Below are 15,295 nucleotides of genomic sequence, written 5' to 3' on the forward strand. Positions count from 1 at the left end.
CGCATGCGCGATGAGCGCTTAGCGCCCGATTGGTGGAGCTGTGCGGGCCGTCCCACTGAGCTCCTTCGGCATCGCTGGGTCGTTGCCGCGCATGCGCGGTGCGGCGCTGCGAGCTGAGCTCCAGAGAGGAGGCGTCCGCAGCCTCTGTGGGCAGCTGTGCCAGCGCCTCACCGCTCATAGGAAAGAGCTTCCACCTCACATCCAACCTAAATCTACCCTCTTTCAACTTAAATCCATTTCCCCTCATCCTGCTGCTATCGCTCCTTTCAAAGAGTTTACTCCCCTCCTGGTTATGGTACCCTTCAGGTGCTGAAAGGCTGCATCGAAAATTAATTAGAGAAAGCAGCTTATGTATACTGGGAGGTGTTCAAGGCCAGGTTGGACGGGGCCAACCTGATGTAGTAAATGTGTATGTTTGGTGGCCCTGCCAGGCAGGGGGGTTGGAACTACATGATCCTTGAGGTCTCTTCCAACCTGGGTCACTCTGTGATTCTGTGTATACTATAATACAGCTGTAGCTGGTAATCTCATTTAATCTGCTTCCATTTCTATACTTTGCTAATCACTGTGGTTATATAAGCAGATCTTATCAAAGATCCTTAATTATAGCAGCCCGAGTAAGTGTCACAGCATAGAGTATGATCCCTTTATCTGTATTCTCTGTATTCTCATTCCAATGAGGTTGGCCTTTCAATACCTGAAGGGAACTTACACTCAGGAGGGGAGTAAACTTTTCGAAAGGGCTGACAATAGCAGGACACGGGGAAATGGTTTTAAGTTAAAAGAGGGAAGATTTAGGTTGGATGTTAGGGGGAAGTTCTTCACTAGGAGAGTGGTTAGGCCCTGGAACAGGCTGCCCAGGGAGGTTGTGGATGCCCTGTCCTTGGAGGTGTTCAAGACCAGGTTGGACGGGGCCCTGGGCAACCTGATCTAGTAAATGTGTATGTTTGGTGGCCCTGCCAGGCAGGGGGGTTGGAACTACATGATCCTTGAGGTCCCTTCCAACCCGGGTCATTCTGTGATTCTGTGACATGGGGAGGAACGCGTTTACGTATCAGGAGCACGGTGTACAACAATGAAGGATCATTGTGCCACATGGAGAAGGTCCTCTCCATGCATTCATACCTTTACATCACTCATAGGTCAGCACTGATCGCCATCAGGGCCCTGCACTGACACTGGGGTTAGGGTAAATGTAATTAGTCAGGCGTGAGGAGCAGGAAGAGTGGCAAGGAAGAGGATAGGAAATGCCGAGTGTTTGACTAAGTGAACAGTGTTAGACCTGAGACTTCAGAACGTGGATGAGTGATCTGGGTGTTGCTAAGGAAACTTCATCTTGGGGCATTTTTTTTTTTTTGTAATATCAGCCCTGGTTAGAAACACTGCTGATTTAACTGCTATTTGTCACTGACCACTCCAAAATAATAAGCTGGCTGCAAAGGGACAGAAGCCGCCGCTCTAAATGATAGCTAACGAGCTTTCATTTGCTTTCCTGTAGCTCCCTCCGGTGGCCGCCAGCTAAAAGGGTTCACCCGATGCGGCCGTGCAATTACTGGCAGGACCTGAGCCAGTAGGTTCAGAATTGGATATCAGGAAACATTTCATCTTAGAAAGAGCGGTGAGGCAGTGGCACAGGCTGCCCAGGGAGGTGGTGGCACCATCCTTGGAGGTGTTCGTGAAATGTATAGATGTGGCACTGAGGGATGTGGGCAGCGGGCATGGTGGGGATGGGTTAGCATTTGGACTGGGTGATCTTAGTGGTCTTTTCTGACCTTAATGATTCTCTGATTCTATTCCTGTGAGGAGACATGAATCTGCCTTGGAGGAGGGAGAAGCTTTGGAAAGGCTGACCCTATATATACATGGGAAGTTCTCAGGACACCGTTATTAGACCAGGTGAGGTGACATCTCCTGGAAACATCCTGGAGGAACCAGATGGCTGTAGGGAGTCCCTGAGTGTGTGTGAATGTGACACCTTAGGAGCTGATGGCAGAAAAACCTGTCTGTATGGTGTGCCTGGCCTGGAGAAGCTGTGGTGCACAAGCTCTGCTTTCCCAGCTTTATTGCATAGGTGCCTTGGGAAATGTTACCCAAAGCCAAGCTGCTTATTTGCAAAACAAGAAACTCTAATCCTGTGCAAACATTACTTTCTATTTATGACTCGCAGATGCAGATCTAATCGATCTGTTTAGTCAGTGCTCTGAAATCACCAGCATCAAAGCTTTTGGTGTTGGTGCAGCTAAGAGCTGTGCCACCTCCTGTGAGTTCTTTTTGTAGCACTTCATTATGGGGCAGTAGCTGTAGTGACAGACTTCTTTGCTACCAGCTAATTAAAACACTTAAAGGATTTTTACCACTACACTTTATATCACCTGGAACAACAGTAGTGGTTACAACAGACCACGCTAATTCTTTGCAATGGCTGATCAGCAGCAGATGTCCATCCAAGCTCATTTCTATGCCCTTCTTCACGCATGCTCTCTCCGTCCTTTGTTTCTCTCAGTAAATAAGCAGATAGAATGAGCACCCTAAGGCGAGATACATGACACTTTAATCAGTTTGCCAATGTCTACAAAAGAGCCTACTTGTTTTTTATCCCCATGTAAACTGCTTTCCTAAGCAGTTGTCTTCATTGGAATGCCGTGGGAATTTTGCCATACTGTTTCTAGACCAGAAATGCTTTTAAAGTCCCAGCTGTGAAAAAATGCCCTGTTGGCATTGCTTGGTTATTGAGCAGGTATATTGATGTAGGCTCATTAACAGCTGCTGTTGATTTACCCATTCTGATAAATAGCTGGATTAGCAAGGTTAAATCTTACAGCTGTCACTCTTTATTCTGTCTTGGTATGGTAGATTTTCTGTGTCTGGTCCTGAACTCTCATGAAGTCCAGCTACAGTCTGGGGGAAAAATAGCAACACAAATTGCTCATCCAGCACTGAGTACCAGAGGCTCTGCCACAAGGCATGCTGTTTGCCTACAGCTTGTAGAAGTCCATGCAGTGATGGAAGGCTGAGATGCTGCAGAGGGGTCCCCTCCCACCTCTACCATCTCTGTTCAAAGAGCATGATGCTGAATGTAATGTGAGGTTCACGTGCCACTTTTGGGTTTGTGATGGACTTGCTACAAAGGTTCCATCACCTGCAGGAGTGAAGGGGCCTGCTTGGCCATGGAGGCAGCAGCTGTGCTTAGAGAGCTTAGGTCTCAAGCTTGGCATTTCATGGCTGGATTTTGTACACCACAGGGAACTTGACTGTATCAGTCTAATACTGAAGGCCACTTCTGTGTTTTTGCTCTGGACATGAGCTTCTGTTAGTGTTTGGAAGAGTTCAGCTTTGGGGGCAAGGAAATGTACTCAGCTTGGAAAGTAAGAACACACAAGCAACTTAAAACAAGTTCTTACCTCCAAAGCTGCTGCTGTCTGGAAGACAGAAAGCTAAAAATGTGTGAAACAAGGCAACAGCACCCATGAAACCTCAACTCTTTCCTTTGCAGCTTCTTTTGTTGAGATGATAACACATCATCTTTTGTCTACTAGGCTTGGGGCTGCTTGGGAAAATCCAGTTGTCTGTGGTCCAGAATGAGCTGGAAGACAAGCGATTAAAAACCAAACCTTGGCTTAAGGATGAAAATGAAAGCAAAGATCATTTGAAAGTAAGCACCTGTATCTCTCCTCATGTGGAAAGTAATGCTGATAGAGCAAGCTGGTGGAAGGATCAGATGCCTTACAAGCTAACACAGGTTATCTTCAGGCAATTTGGGTGTTGCTGCTTCTCAGAGGTTCAAAAATGATTTTACATGTGACTGGAAACTGTAACAGAGACCCCACTAACCCCTTCCAGAGCTGCTCAAGTTTTCAGTCCCCTAGAGCGTGTTTTGCCTGAGTGCTTTGTAAAGGGAAAGCCAGCTTTGCGGCCTATGGGAATAAATACTAAATGGATGTAGAGCATATTGTGATTTCAACCGAAGACTGCACATTGCTTCTGATACGCTGTGAACACACTGGAAAAACTGCCTGTGCTACAATTCAGAGATGAAATAGCACTTGCCAACTATGGTATGTAACCCATGAAGTAGCCGTGTCGAAGTCCTTGCAATAACAGTCACAGAAGGTCGTGTCTCTACTGCTTTGTTTGAGGACATTTACTGCGTGATGTTGCAAGAGCTGCAGTTCTCCTATGTGGTTTGAAGTTCTTGGGCTCTGTAAAACCCAGAAGGAGGGGAGCAATTTTCAGTAACGCTGTCCTCAATTTCTCAAAGACATATTCCATTCTCTTTTCATGTTTTTATTGATTACTGCAGGTATTCTTGTTGCTGGCTTTTTAATTCCTTGACCAAGCTGTGTCCCTGTAGGCCAAGAGAACCCAGCTGCCTGGGTCAGAGCAGGGGGTCAAAATGAGGCGGAATATCTGCTGCAACACACAGGAGCTGAAGTACTGGATGGTTACCAACAAACTAGTATAGAAGAAACTCTGACATGCTGAGGGAGTTGGGCTTGTTCAGCCTGGAGATGAGAAAGCTCTGGGGAAAACTTATAATAGATACATAAATAGATACATAAATAGATACTCCAGTACATAAAAGAAAAGGGACACTTCATCACAGACAGTAGCAATAGGACAAGGGGTAATGTTTTCAAACTATGAGGGTTTAGGTTTAGATTAGATATTAAGTAGGAAATCTTAACTCTGAGGTGATGAGGCAGTAGAATAAATGGCCCAGAGAAGCTAGGGATGTCCCATCCCTGGAGGTGTTCAAGGCAAGGCTGGATGGGGCCCTAAGCAGCTTAGTGTAGTGAAAGGTGTCCCTGTCTATGGCAGGACAGTTGAAATGAGGTAGTCTTTAAGATCCCTTCCAACACAAAAAAAGTACTACAGCCAACGTGATTGTGCCCAGTTCCTCATTTTCCTTTTCAGGGTAACTCAAACCAGTCTGAGCATCTTGTGCATAGGACCTTACCAGCCAGGAAGGACTCCTCATCTCAGAAAGGAGAATTGCTGATGCACACTGGAAGACCACATTTGGTTACAACATGTCAGTTACTCTGTACCCTTTCTCTCATCTCTTGCTTCTTGGTCTCCCCTGGGGTAGGAGCCAGCTTCCAGGACAGGTGAAGACTCTAAGAGAAGATGGCACAATGAGGGCGTAAAAGCCATCAAGTCTTTATTCTCTTCGTGTGGTGGTTTGCTTTTCTCCAGGGAGTTGTGGAGGTAGCAAGCAGCTCTTGGGAAGTTAACCTGGAACCAGGCCATAGTCAACACAGACCCAGAGAAAGACTGAATAGAGTTTTTGTCACTTATCAGCACAGAAATAAGCAGATGTAACCCAGTGAATGAAACCTGGATACTCAGGAGTAGAGTCATAAAAGACTTTGGAATAAGAATGGAAGGTTGGATGCATTCAGTCAGTGCTAAAACAATATTTAGGACTAGAAGAGGGTCATTTTTCATATAGCTCAGCAAGTCATGCAGTAGATGGAGAGGGAACCTAAAAGGATTGGGCAGCACTACCCAGTGTAGATTTCAATTTGCTCCTCTGCCAAAATACTATCAGAAACCTCCAGAACTACTCTCCTACATCTACAGCCACTCATCAAATGCATTACTTAAACCTTTATAGCTGAGACCATCAGAATTGTGTCACTCTTGTAAGTGAAAAATATTATGCAAGGACTTCTGTGCTTGCATGCTGTGACTTTAGATTTTGGACCCCGCGTTTAAAAATTACAGCTCTAACATTTCTTCCTCTTCTTGCACTCAGAGCTGCAGTTCCCCTCCTCCACGCTGTTCCTCTGGGTTGTAAACTTCAAATTTCCTTTCTTTCTTTCTACTGAACAGCTGCAGAGGGGATTTTTCTATTTGCTTGTTTTCCCTCGCCATGTTTGGTCCCCACAGCTATGACCTTTGACAAAAAGCATAACACATATGGTGAAAAGAAAACAAAGTGAAAAGATAGATTGGCTTAGACCGGAGCTCCTGTGACAGTTTTTGTCATTTAACCTTAATTATAGACAGCAGAGCCCTACTCATTGGTGTTACATTAGCTGGCGCAAGTTTGTTCCCATCTGCTGTTCCTGAGAGTAGCACTTTCCACTGGGTTAGAGTCTGGGAAACAAGCCGCTCTTCAGCTTCATTATCCCCTAGTTTGCCATCCTCTCCCCAGAAGCGTGCTCCAGCCAATGGCCTTTGTGCTCTTTTTACCTTGATCAGGGAGACCTCTGGCTTACATCGACTAGTTTCCTTTCTCTGGTGATGCAAAGCAGACATAAACCTGTGGTGCATAATGAGTAAGAAGGGCTGAGAGCGAGCCTTTGCGTTTTTCCTGTGCGTGCACAGTGACGCATGCAGAGCCTGTCTCAATGTTGTGCTCACTGGCCTATCACCCTAATCTTCTTGCTGCTAACCTCCACCACTCTCATGCTAATGCTCATCTTCACATGAGCGCACATAAAACCAGCAAGGGGATTTGGGAGCAGCTGAAACAAATGGATCAGTAGGGTCTTTCTCTGCCAAGTTATGTTTTCCCAAGGTTCCCATCACTGATCTACTGTAAAAATAAATTCTCCAAGTCACCAGACAGCAGCCACCATAACAGACTCATCTGGCGTCCATGCGTGAGGGACTGGCGATCATTAGCCCATCACGAGCTGGCTTTTTTACACACTGTTTGGCTGGTTGGACACAGCACAGGGAAGTTTTCAGGTCCTGTAGCACTCCCCAGGTGCTTTGCAGATGTTAAGAGGTGCATCCCATGGTTTCCTGCTGAAGGATGTGCTTCCTGCAGTAGATGCTGGATGTGCTTGCATTGTGCAGGTGCACTAGGTTGTCTAAAGTAAGTTTAAATAACTTAATTATACTGATAGCCTGTGTACATACAGTAGCAGGTTCAGAGGTCTAACTCTCTAACCTGAATCATTAATACAGCTTGTCTGCCCAAACCCCTTCCATCAGTGTCCCTTCTGTATCCGACACAGCCCTCTTGTCCAACCCACCCCATCTTCTCTGTGAGTTGATCTCCATGCTTTTCTTAGTGCTGAAAACCATCTCAATTCTCAGTGCCAGTTTACCTGAGCACTGTCCAATTGATCTCAAGCTTGCTCTTAAGGACTTTGCTGCAGCATCACCTGTGATCAGGCAATTTATTGAACTTTCCTTTGAGGTTTCACCCAGGAGATAACATCTACCCATTCAATAGCATCTACCCTTGGTGTCTATTGTTTTCCTCCCAAGCCCTGCTCAGACACAATGAGATGGACTCAAACGAGGGCTGTGTGGGTCACTGTAGAGTTACTAAGAGGGCTGCAGCATTAGTCTTGACTGCTTCCTAAGCCTTCCACATTACCAACCTGCCGAGTGAATATCTATGATAGAACATTTTCTGACATGCTTCTGCTCTTCCTTGTATGCTGTACTTTCCTTCCAGGTCACACAGTAATCCTTTGAAGAAAAAAAATATCTACAGGAATAGTCTATAGGCACTGTAGGAAGATCTGCTTAATGCCATGTTGACCATGCAGAAACAACACGGGGGTTCATGCCATAATCAATGGATGTTATTCCTCATTTCCTCTGGACAGCAATTAAGGTTCTAATTCCTTAAACTCTCATGTGACTCAACTTGATTATTTGCTTTGGATCAGTAAGCATCATCTCCCAAAAGAATCTTGCAGTCTCAGGTTCTGCAGTCTGAGAAGAACGGTTATTATTCCCACAGCAAAGGTAATATTTGATTCTGTAAGAACAGAGGCCATGGAAAACTCTCTGAGATGAGGCCTGGTCGCAAGGCAGAGGGACTCTCAGCAGCAAGCTCTGGGCAGTTGGAGGAAAGGCAGTTTTATTCATGGAGAAGATGAGGGGAGTGAAAAGGGCTCAGATTTTACCCCTGCCTTTCAGGGTGAGAACTCATTTTTACTTACTGTTCCTAGTCACCATGCTGATACATACCTCTTCTGTAAAGTGCTCTGAGATCTACAGGTGGGAAGAAGCACCATTACTCAGCAGCTGTAGATTTCCAGACCTGCTTCTCTTCCACTTCTCCTGCTCTCTGTGCTGGATGCTGCCTTCATGTCTCCCACACTGGTGTGCTGCTGCAGACTGGGAAGAGGAGAGCATCTCTCATTCACTATGTAAATCCATTGACGAAAACATGAAATGCATTGTGCTTCTAAAACTTGCTGAGCTTGTTTGAATAAATGCCAAGGATTAACAGCATGTAAATTCACCATTGATTTGACAACAATGATGCTATGTGCCCCAAACACTGATGGGATTTGTTCAGTGTTTAGGATGTGGGCTCTGAGGTGGAAAAAAGGGATTGCTAGTAATTTTTTAAGCCTCTTTGGCTTCACCAAGGCAGACTGTTGGTATTATATAAATTCTTTAGATAAAATAAATATCAGTCTTTGCATAAGGAGAGTGGATATTTAACTTTTCCAGCTTAGAGCTGAACAGTAAATTTGTGGATCTGTTTAAGCCAGGAAATAAAAATAGCCCCATCTCTTTAAAATGGGGAGGAAGGAGCTGTGGGGATGGAAATCCCTAAGGCCAGCAGTAAAGCAGTGGTGTGTGTCTCAAAAACAGTGAGACAAAGATGTCTTTTTATGAAGAAAACTAGAACCGTCATCTCCACTATTTGTCCCTTCTCTGCTTGCCTCTCCTTGGCTCCAGTGGTAACTGTACAAGTGCTGTACCTGTGAAACCAAAGCATTGTTCCCTAGGAACATGCTGACATCTCTTTAAAAGAAAAGCAACCCAAAGTATTGTTTTTTGGGTTTTTGTTTTTGTTTTTAAATACACTTGCTGATGGATAGATTCCTAGATCCATATTTAAACTTCTTAGTACAGGGCCTGATTTTCAAAGATGCTCAGTGGGCAACAACCCTCTCACTATCTTATCTCTTTCTTAGAGCTGTCCTCAAAGAGGGGTTTTCAGATGGTTATTTAGCTTTTAACAAGAAACATTTGTTCATCCAGTGATAAAAGAATATAAAATATGCCCCCTCTCACTTCAGCCCTCCCACTGTGTTAACCCTACAGCCTCAGCCATAGTTAATCAAGATGTGCAAATTGTACTGATAACATGGCCTTACTTCCTTCCATCAATATGGACTTAGTAGGATATCAACAGTACCCAAAACTCAGCAGAAATTGTTACTTTAGTGCTTTCCGTGGTATTAAGTGGGGGGTTGAGTGCTGGGGAAAGTGAGGCCATCTGCAGCTGTGCTCAGTCATTCTTGCCTCCATCAGCATCCCAGGGCAGATGTGATAGGTTGGATACTCCAGTTTCAGGTTGGGTATTAGGAACCATTTCTTCTCAGCACAAGTGGTGCTGCAGTGGCACAGGCTGCCCAGGGAGGTGGTGCAGTCACCATCCCTGGAGGTGTTCAAGAGCCGTGTGGATGTGGCACTGAGGGATGTGGGCAGTGGGCAGGGTGGGCTGGTGGTTGGACTGGATGTTATTAGAGGTCCTTTCCAACATTTATGATTCTATGATATTGTTCTCTGTGTTATGTGTGTATTTGAGGAATAGAAAATGAGGTTTCTACTGAAAGGACTCTTACCTTAAGAAGAAAAAAATTAAATACTGTGTGTTCACTGCTCGAGTAAGCACCTAATAAGCGCTTAGCAGCTTGGCAAAGGATGAGCCAAAACTGATAATATTGTCTCCCTAGTGAGTCTGCCTGCTTGGCTTTATTGCTTGTGTGTTGACTTCAATGGGCTTTTTGCATCCTTTCCAAAGCTGGGTCTATGTAAGACTAGGAAAAGCATGCTGTTTATTTTTTTTTCCCTGCTCACCAGCTCTATCACAGATATTTCAGAGTATTTTCTACAGGACCCAGTCTGCTGGGAATAAAACTTGCAAAGAACTCACATTATTACCTGCGGGTCTGTCATTAACCCTTTTCTGTACTCATAGAAATGTTTCTCCAAGGGGAAAACTCTTAATTATTGTGCTTCAACAATTTTAGCTTTAAATAAGGGCAAATGTCATTCAGTCCCTGATGTTGTTATTATTCAGCTTACACCTAAGTGCAGAGGACTATCTAAGTGGATACAGTCCTGCCTTTTCAGGTTGACTGGTCTTGAAAGTAAAAGCATCGGAACTCATTCTCATCTTCAAAATCTGCCTGAAGAATAACTCACCCTGCAGGTCAGGAGAGACTGCTTGCCTTGAGAGGGCAGGCAGATGAGAGCAGAGAAATTGCCATCTGAGCTCTCCTGGGGTTGCAACACAGCAGTCAAAAGCAGTTCTTGAGGTGAGATTAGCACTTCAGAATCACGTATGTACCCTCCACAGTTGTGCTTGTCCAGTCGCTTCAATATTCTTTTTCTCTGTGCTAGGCTTGTGCTGTGCTTACCAGCAGCACTGGCTTCACCCAGAAACCAATAGGTGAGGGTCAGCCATGCATCCAAGCTAGAAGCAGTTGGAAACAAGCTAGGACTGTGCTTGGTTGCTGGAGCCTGCTTTACTCGGATTTACTGGGATTTCTGCTAATTGTCCTGGGCAATGTCTTGGCCTTCACTGTGTGTCTCATGTGCTGTCGTTTATTCATAATAGCTTAGGGAGGAATTCTTTTAAGAACAAGCTAGACAGCAGATCTTATAGTGAGGCCTTTTGAGTTGTACTTGCATTAGAGATTTGCAATGGGGCTTTGAGAGAGCCTCATCTTTGATGCACAGCTTTTGGGTGCACCTTTGAATGTATCCTTCAGTTTGTTCCTCTTATGATAACATCAACAAGTCTCACTGCTTTTGCTCAGTAGATGATAATAATACAGAGACTGTGCATCCTGGTCCCCTGAATTAGTGCAGAATTGTTGCTTTCTCCTCTCTTCAAACTCTTTGATATAACATCAGTGGAGTTCATGACCACTCTTTCACTCTTTGTATTCCCAGACACAGTTTCCTTCTGAGAGACACAAGTCAGACTGTATTGGATTAATCTCACCAGCTGGATGTTGCTGAGCTCCCTGTGTGGCTGGTGTGCAGGTAAGTGGCTGTTCTCCTTCTGCTGGTTGTTGTTACTCAGAGAAGCACAGCCTATGGGGGCTCTCAGCAGCCCATCCTTGCTCCTCATGGGGAATTTGCTGGAGGATCCCTGCCCAGATGTATCAGACACACTTTATAGCACACTGCAAAAAATTGTCCCTTTCACAAACTCAGGTTAGACCTTTTATTTCTTCTCTTGGAAGAAAACTAATGTGTATTTTTGCAGACACTGCTTCAAGAAATGACACAAACAAAAGCACATAAGCAAGAAGCCAAGGGCTGGGGGCAAAGACCCACAGAATGGGTGTCCTCCCCAAACACCCCTAAGAATCTGCCTGGCAGCTCTTGTGCATCCAGAGGATGTGCTGATGCCCGTGAGCAGAAACTGTCCCATGCAACACAGCCTGGCAGCATCCCTCCAGGAGATCTGGCGCTGGTTCCCACCAGACTGTCATCCCCAGGTCAATCTCCGCATTTCTGCTGACCATGTTGCCTTCGTCGTGAGATCATGTCTTTCCAGAGAAATCCCACTAATGCCTTCATTCTGCGAGTGCAGTATATATAGGGGCAGCCTTCCCCGGGCTGCACTGTGCAGGCCAGCAAAGGCATCGCTGTCCTCCGAGCGGTTGCACAGCTCCCTCGCTCTCCTGTTAGAACAAGACATAGCAGCAGCAAACATGGACATTACCATCCAGCACCCCTGGTTCAAACGCGCCCTGGGACCCCTGATTCCAAGCCGTTTGTTCGACCAGTTTTTTGGAGAGGGTCTCCTGGAGTACGATCTCCTGCCTTTGTTCTCCTCCACTATCAGCCCCTACTACCGGCAGTCCCTCTTCCGCAGCGTGCTGGAGTCGGGCATTTCAGAGGTAAGGCTCCTCACCGCCCCCTCCTTTGCCTTCCTGTCCTTCTCCACACCTCTGCTGGCTTCTTTCTGCCCAGTGTTTTCTGGAGCGGGGCAAAAGCTTTAGCCCTGTGCTGGGGCCATCAGATTCAGCCTGGGCTACCATACTCAGCCTCCTACCCCTTCTGGGAGCCCAGATCCTTAGCTTGGGAGAAAGCTGCCCTTCAAGCAATGGAAAGTTGTTTGGCTCCCTACTGTTCATCATGTCACATACCAGAATTCCTGTGTTGCCTTCACAGTTGTCAGCTGTTTGGTAAGGGAGGAACTGATGTTTCTCCCAGAATAAGTGCCCACGAGCTGGGCTCTGTATTGGAGAGGACATGGGCGAGCACAAGCAGGAGTTTCTCCAGTCCCCTTCTCTGCCTTGGCAGCTCCTCAGTTTTTGCCAGCATATACTGGAGGACCTAGGAGCAGTTCTTCACGGGCATGAGGAGCAGTGGAAGCTGTAGTCTGAAGCTCAGGGACTGGGGCTGTCTCTAGCCCTCTGGTTTCCTCCCAGAAACTAGCTACAGAGCTGAAACTATGAAGACATTCTAAATTGCTGAAAGGACAAAACACATGCTGTCACAGAGTATTAATTTTAATCCCCTCTTGCTACTGGGCACAAATACTCAGTGCATCTGGTAAATTTCTAAGTGCAGTCAAAGGGGTGTCTGGCAAAAGAATAGGGGCAAGAAAAGTTGCATCTGCCCAGGGCAAAAGAAAGGGCGCTGCAAATACCCCCAGAGTCCCTGATGTCTCACTCTCACACTCTCACTCTCACAAGGCTGTGGATCAGCCTGGCCTGTAGCCCCTTTAGAGAGAACCGTATGGCTGTTGGCTTTTGAGACTGATGCTGTCTTTGTGTGTAAAGCCTGGGACTTAATTGCTAACAATGTTCCTTTCAGGTAAGGTCTGACCGGGACAAGTTTACAATCATGCTGGATGTAAAACACTTCTCTCCTGAAGATCTGAGCGTGAAGATTATTGATGACTTTGTGGAAATCCACGGCAAGCACAGTGAAAGACAGGTAAGTGGAAGTAAGCAGGGTGGTTAAGCAACTGGTCAAGCTCTGTTTTATTTCATTCCAACATTACCCAAGGAAAGAAAAAATTCAAAAACAAAACCAGCCAAATAAGAGGAGTTACAAATTGTCATTCTTGGCATATCCAGCCCTGATGGAGCCCAGATCTGATCTGATGGCAGTAATGAGCTAATCCAGCTCTCCTTTGTTTATGTTTGACCATCATCTTCCATAACCATCAGATGACAATGTGCATTGTTCACTAATAACACCAGGCCAGAAGAAGAGTATTATTCAGTGCTGCCACAGCATGGATGAGTTTTTATAAGCCAGAATTATTAGGGGGTACAGAGTTTTCATATGCTGATCTGGAAGAGAAAAGCAAAACAAAACAACCAAATGCCCCAGGCTTGGAAACTTTTAACACATATGTCATGGAAATATTGGTGGATATTGAAAAGTGAGTTATGCTAGTGGGGGGTTAATTCTTCTTCTAAACTTTCTGGACTTAGAAAACTCTAGCCTGGAAACAGTATTCTTGTGTGTGTGTATGTTTTTTTTAAATATAATTTTTATTCTTTTCTGAAACTGTTACTACAGAGAAGAAAATCAGCCCTTTTCATGGCTGAATTAAAAGTAAATGAATAAATAGATGTGTTTTTTTGATAAAAAAAAGGTGGTCCATGACAATATCCTTTGGTTGACAAAGTGCCTCTGCCTATTAGGGAAACACATGTGAATACACGCATTGCTCTTCACTTTGTAGAGCCTCAGGCTTCCTCTTTGTTGTCTTTGAAATCAGAGGCCTTGACAGCCCACAAACAAATTTAAGTTACACTTCTTTTGAGGTTTCAGTGTGTCATGAAGGGACACCTGATCCTACAAACCTACCAAATAAAACAAAAAGAAGAGATGCCCCGAGTAAGGTCTCAGGTCAAGCCAGGTTCAATGCAGACCATTTCTGATGAATGATAGACGATAGGGAAGGGTGGGCTCCAGGGGCTTCTGACAGGGCTTTCTCCTCTACATCTCAGGATGACCACGGCTACATCTCTCGTGAGTTCCACCGCCGGTACCGCCTGCCCGCCAACGTGGACCAGTCCGCCATCACCTGTTCCCTGTCCAGCGACGGCATGCTGACCTTCTCGGGCCCAAAGGTCCCCTCCAATATGGACCCCAGCCACAGTGAGAGGCCCATCCCTGTGTCCCGGGAGGAAAAACCCACCTCTGCACCTTCCTCCTAAACCCTCTGCGGTACTCAGGCTGCCACCGGCTGCAGGTCTCACTTCTAGAGCCATTGCATAGATATCAGTGAATACATAGAGGGGTAGAAGGGTTTTTCTTCTGGTTTTTTTTTTTTTTTTCTTCTTTTTCTTTTTTTTTTCTCCCCTTTATGTTTCTTTTCTCCCGTTGTATGGAATGAGGTGCTGGGTGAATGGCTGGTGGACTTTGAGGCATAAACCTGCAATTCAAGCTGTCAGGATGGCATGGATTTCACATGCTGCCGTGCCAATTCAGTTGCCAACAGGGTCTTTCTCTGGTATAGTAGTCCACAACCACCACCAGGCAGAAAGGAGTGCGCAAGTAACACCATCTCCTGGTGCACAAATGCTTGCAGTGGGACTTGGAGTGGGGTAGAAGCCCCAGAGACTTTTTCTATCCCACACAGTTAACTGGTTACTCCAAAAAACACAACTTGGCCAAGCCAAGCCCTACACTGGGATACTGTGTATGTGCGACGAATGTACCACAGGTTCCTTGCAACCACAGGACAGATAATAACGTGTTATGTTTGAGGGTCACAGCATATATTTTTTTCTCAGCAAAGTGTTTCATTGTGTCTGTTCACACCACCAGCCTGTCACTTCCTTAGGGACATCTGACACAAGGACAAGTGCATCTTTCCGATGTCGTAGCAGTGGGGAGAGAGGGGGCTCACCGCTCTGCAGAGGCTTCAGACCGCACCAAACTCTCCCCAGCCTGTGCGTATCACACCCTTGCTCCTGCCCTCGCTGTAATTCTAGTGTAGCTCCATCTGACCCACTGGTATCTGGCAGTCAACCTGAGAACTCAGTCCCTGGCAGTCAATAAAGAGATATAGGAAACACGCAATTGGCTTTGGGGGTTTGATTTTTCCTTTTCAAAGGTTTTGAAGTGGAAAAGTGAACGTGGTGCCTTGCGCCACTCGGAGGATGCACTTTCCACCACATTCTGTAATTATTTTGTGTATTTGTCCTTTCAACTTCCTGTTATCCTTCACTGAAGCAAAACAAAAGGATTAAAAAACACAAAGAAAATTCTCAACACCCCAGCACTGAGCCATTTCTTAAGCTGAGGAGGGAGACGGTTGTTAATCAGAGAGCAAAGCATTCCTGTGAACTCTAATACTATTTTAAACCTATTT

The 15,295-nt window shown here is 45.6% G+C and overlaps 1 protein-coding gene across 3 annotated transcripts; it reads left to right on the top strand.

The window, feature by feature from the left end:
• The first annotated feature begins 1,730 nt into the window (after positions 1–1,730).
• On the top strand, positions 1,731–15,003 carry CRYAA (crystallin alpha A). 3 transcript variants are annotated; one of them, XM_015883544.2, is made up of 5 exons: positions 1,731–1,896; positions 10,894–10,986; positions 11,213–11,852; positions 12,775–12,897; positions 13,926–15,003. In XM_015883544.2, the coding sequence occupies exons 3-5, from the start codon at positions 11,355–11,357 to the stop codon at positions 14,133–14,135; spliced, it is 831 nt and encodes a 276-aa protein (XP_015739030.1). In that variant the 5' UTR covers positions 1,731–1,896; positions 10,894–10,986; positions 11,213–11,354; the 3' UTR covers positions 14,136–15,003. The 3 variants fall into 3 exon arrangements, with proteins under 3 accessions (XP_015739030.1, XP_032305051.1, XP_032305058.1); XM_032449160.1 differs by having other exon boundaries at positions 10,894–11,852; XM_032449167.1 differs by lacking the exon at positions 1,731–1,896 and adding an exon at positions 9,454–10,253 and having other exon boundaries at positions 10,894–11,852.
• The last annotated feature ends 292 nt before the right edge of the window (positions 15,004–15,295 follow it).

This window comes from Coturnix japonica, chromosome 1, assembly GCF_001577835.2.
Source record: "Coturnix japonica isolate 7356 chromosome 1, Coturnix japonica 2.1, whole genome shotgun sequence".
Lineage (NCBI taxonomy): Eukaryota > Metazoa > Chordata > Aves > Galliformes > Phasianidae > Coturnix > Coturnix japonica.

Excerpts from the sequence above, each read along its gene's own strand:
- CRYAA (XM_032449160.1), top strand. The coding sequence starts at position 11,355 with ATGCCCGTGAGCAGAAACTGTCCCATGCAACACAGCCTGGCAGCATCC. Across the intron at positions 11,853-12,774 it reads TGGAGTCGGGCATTTCAGAG|GTAAGGTCTGACCGGGACAA; the intron begins GTAAGGCTCCTC and ends TGTTCCTTTCAG. Across the intron at positions 12,898-13,925 it reads GCAAGCACAGTGAAAGACAG|GATGACCACGGCTACATCTC; the intron begins GTAAGTGGAAGT and ends TCTACATCTCAG.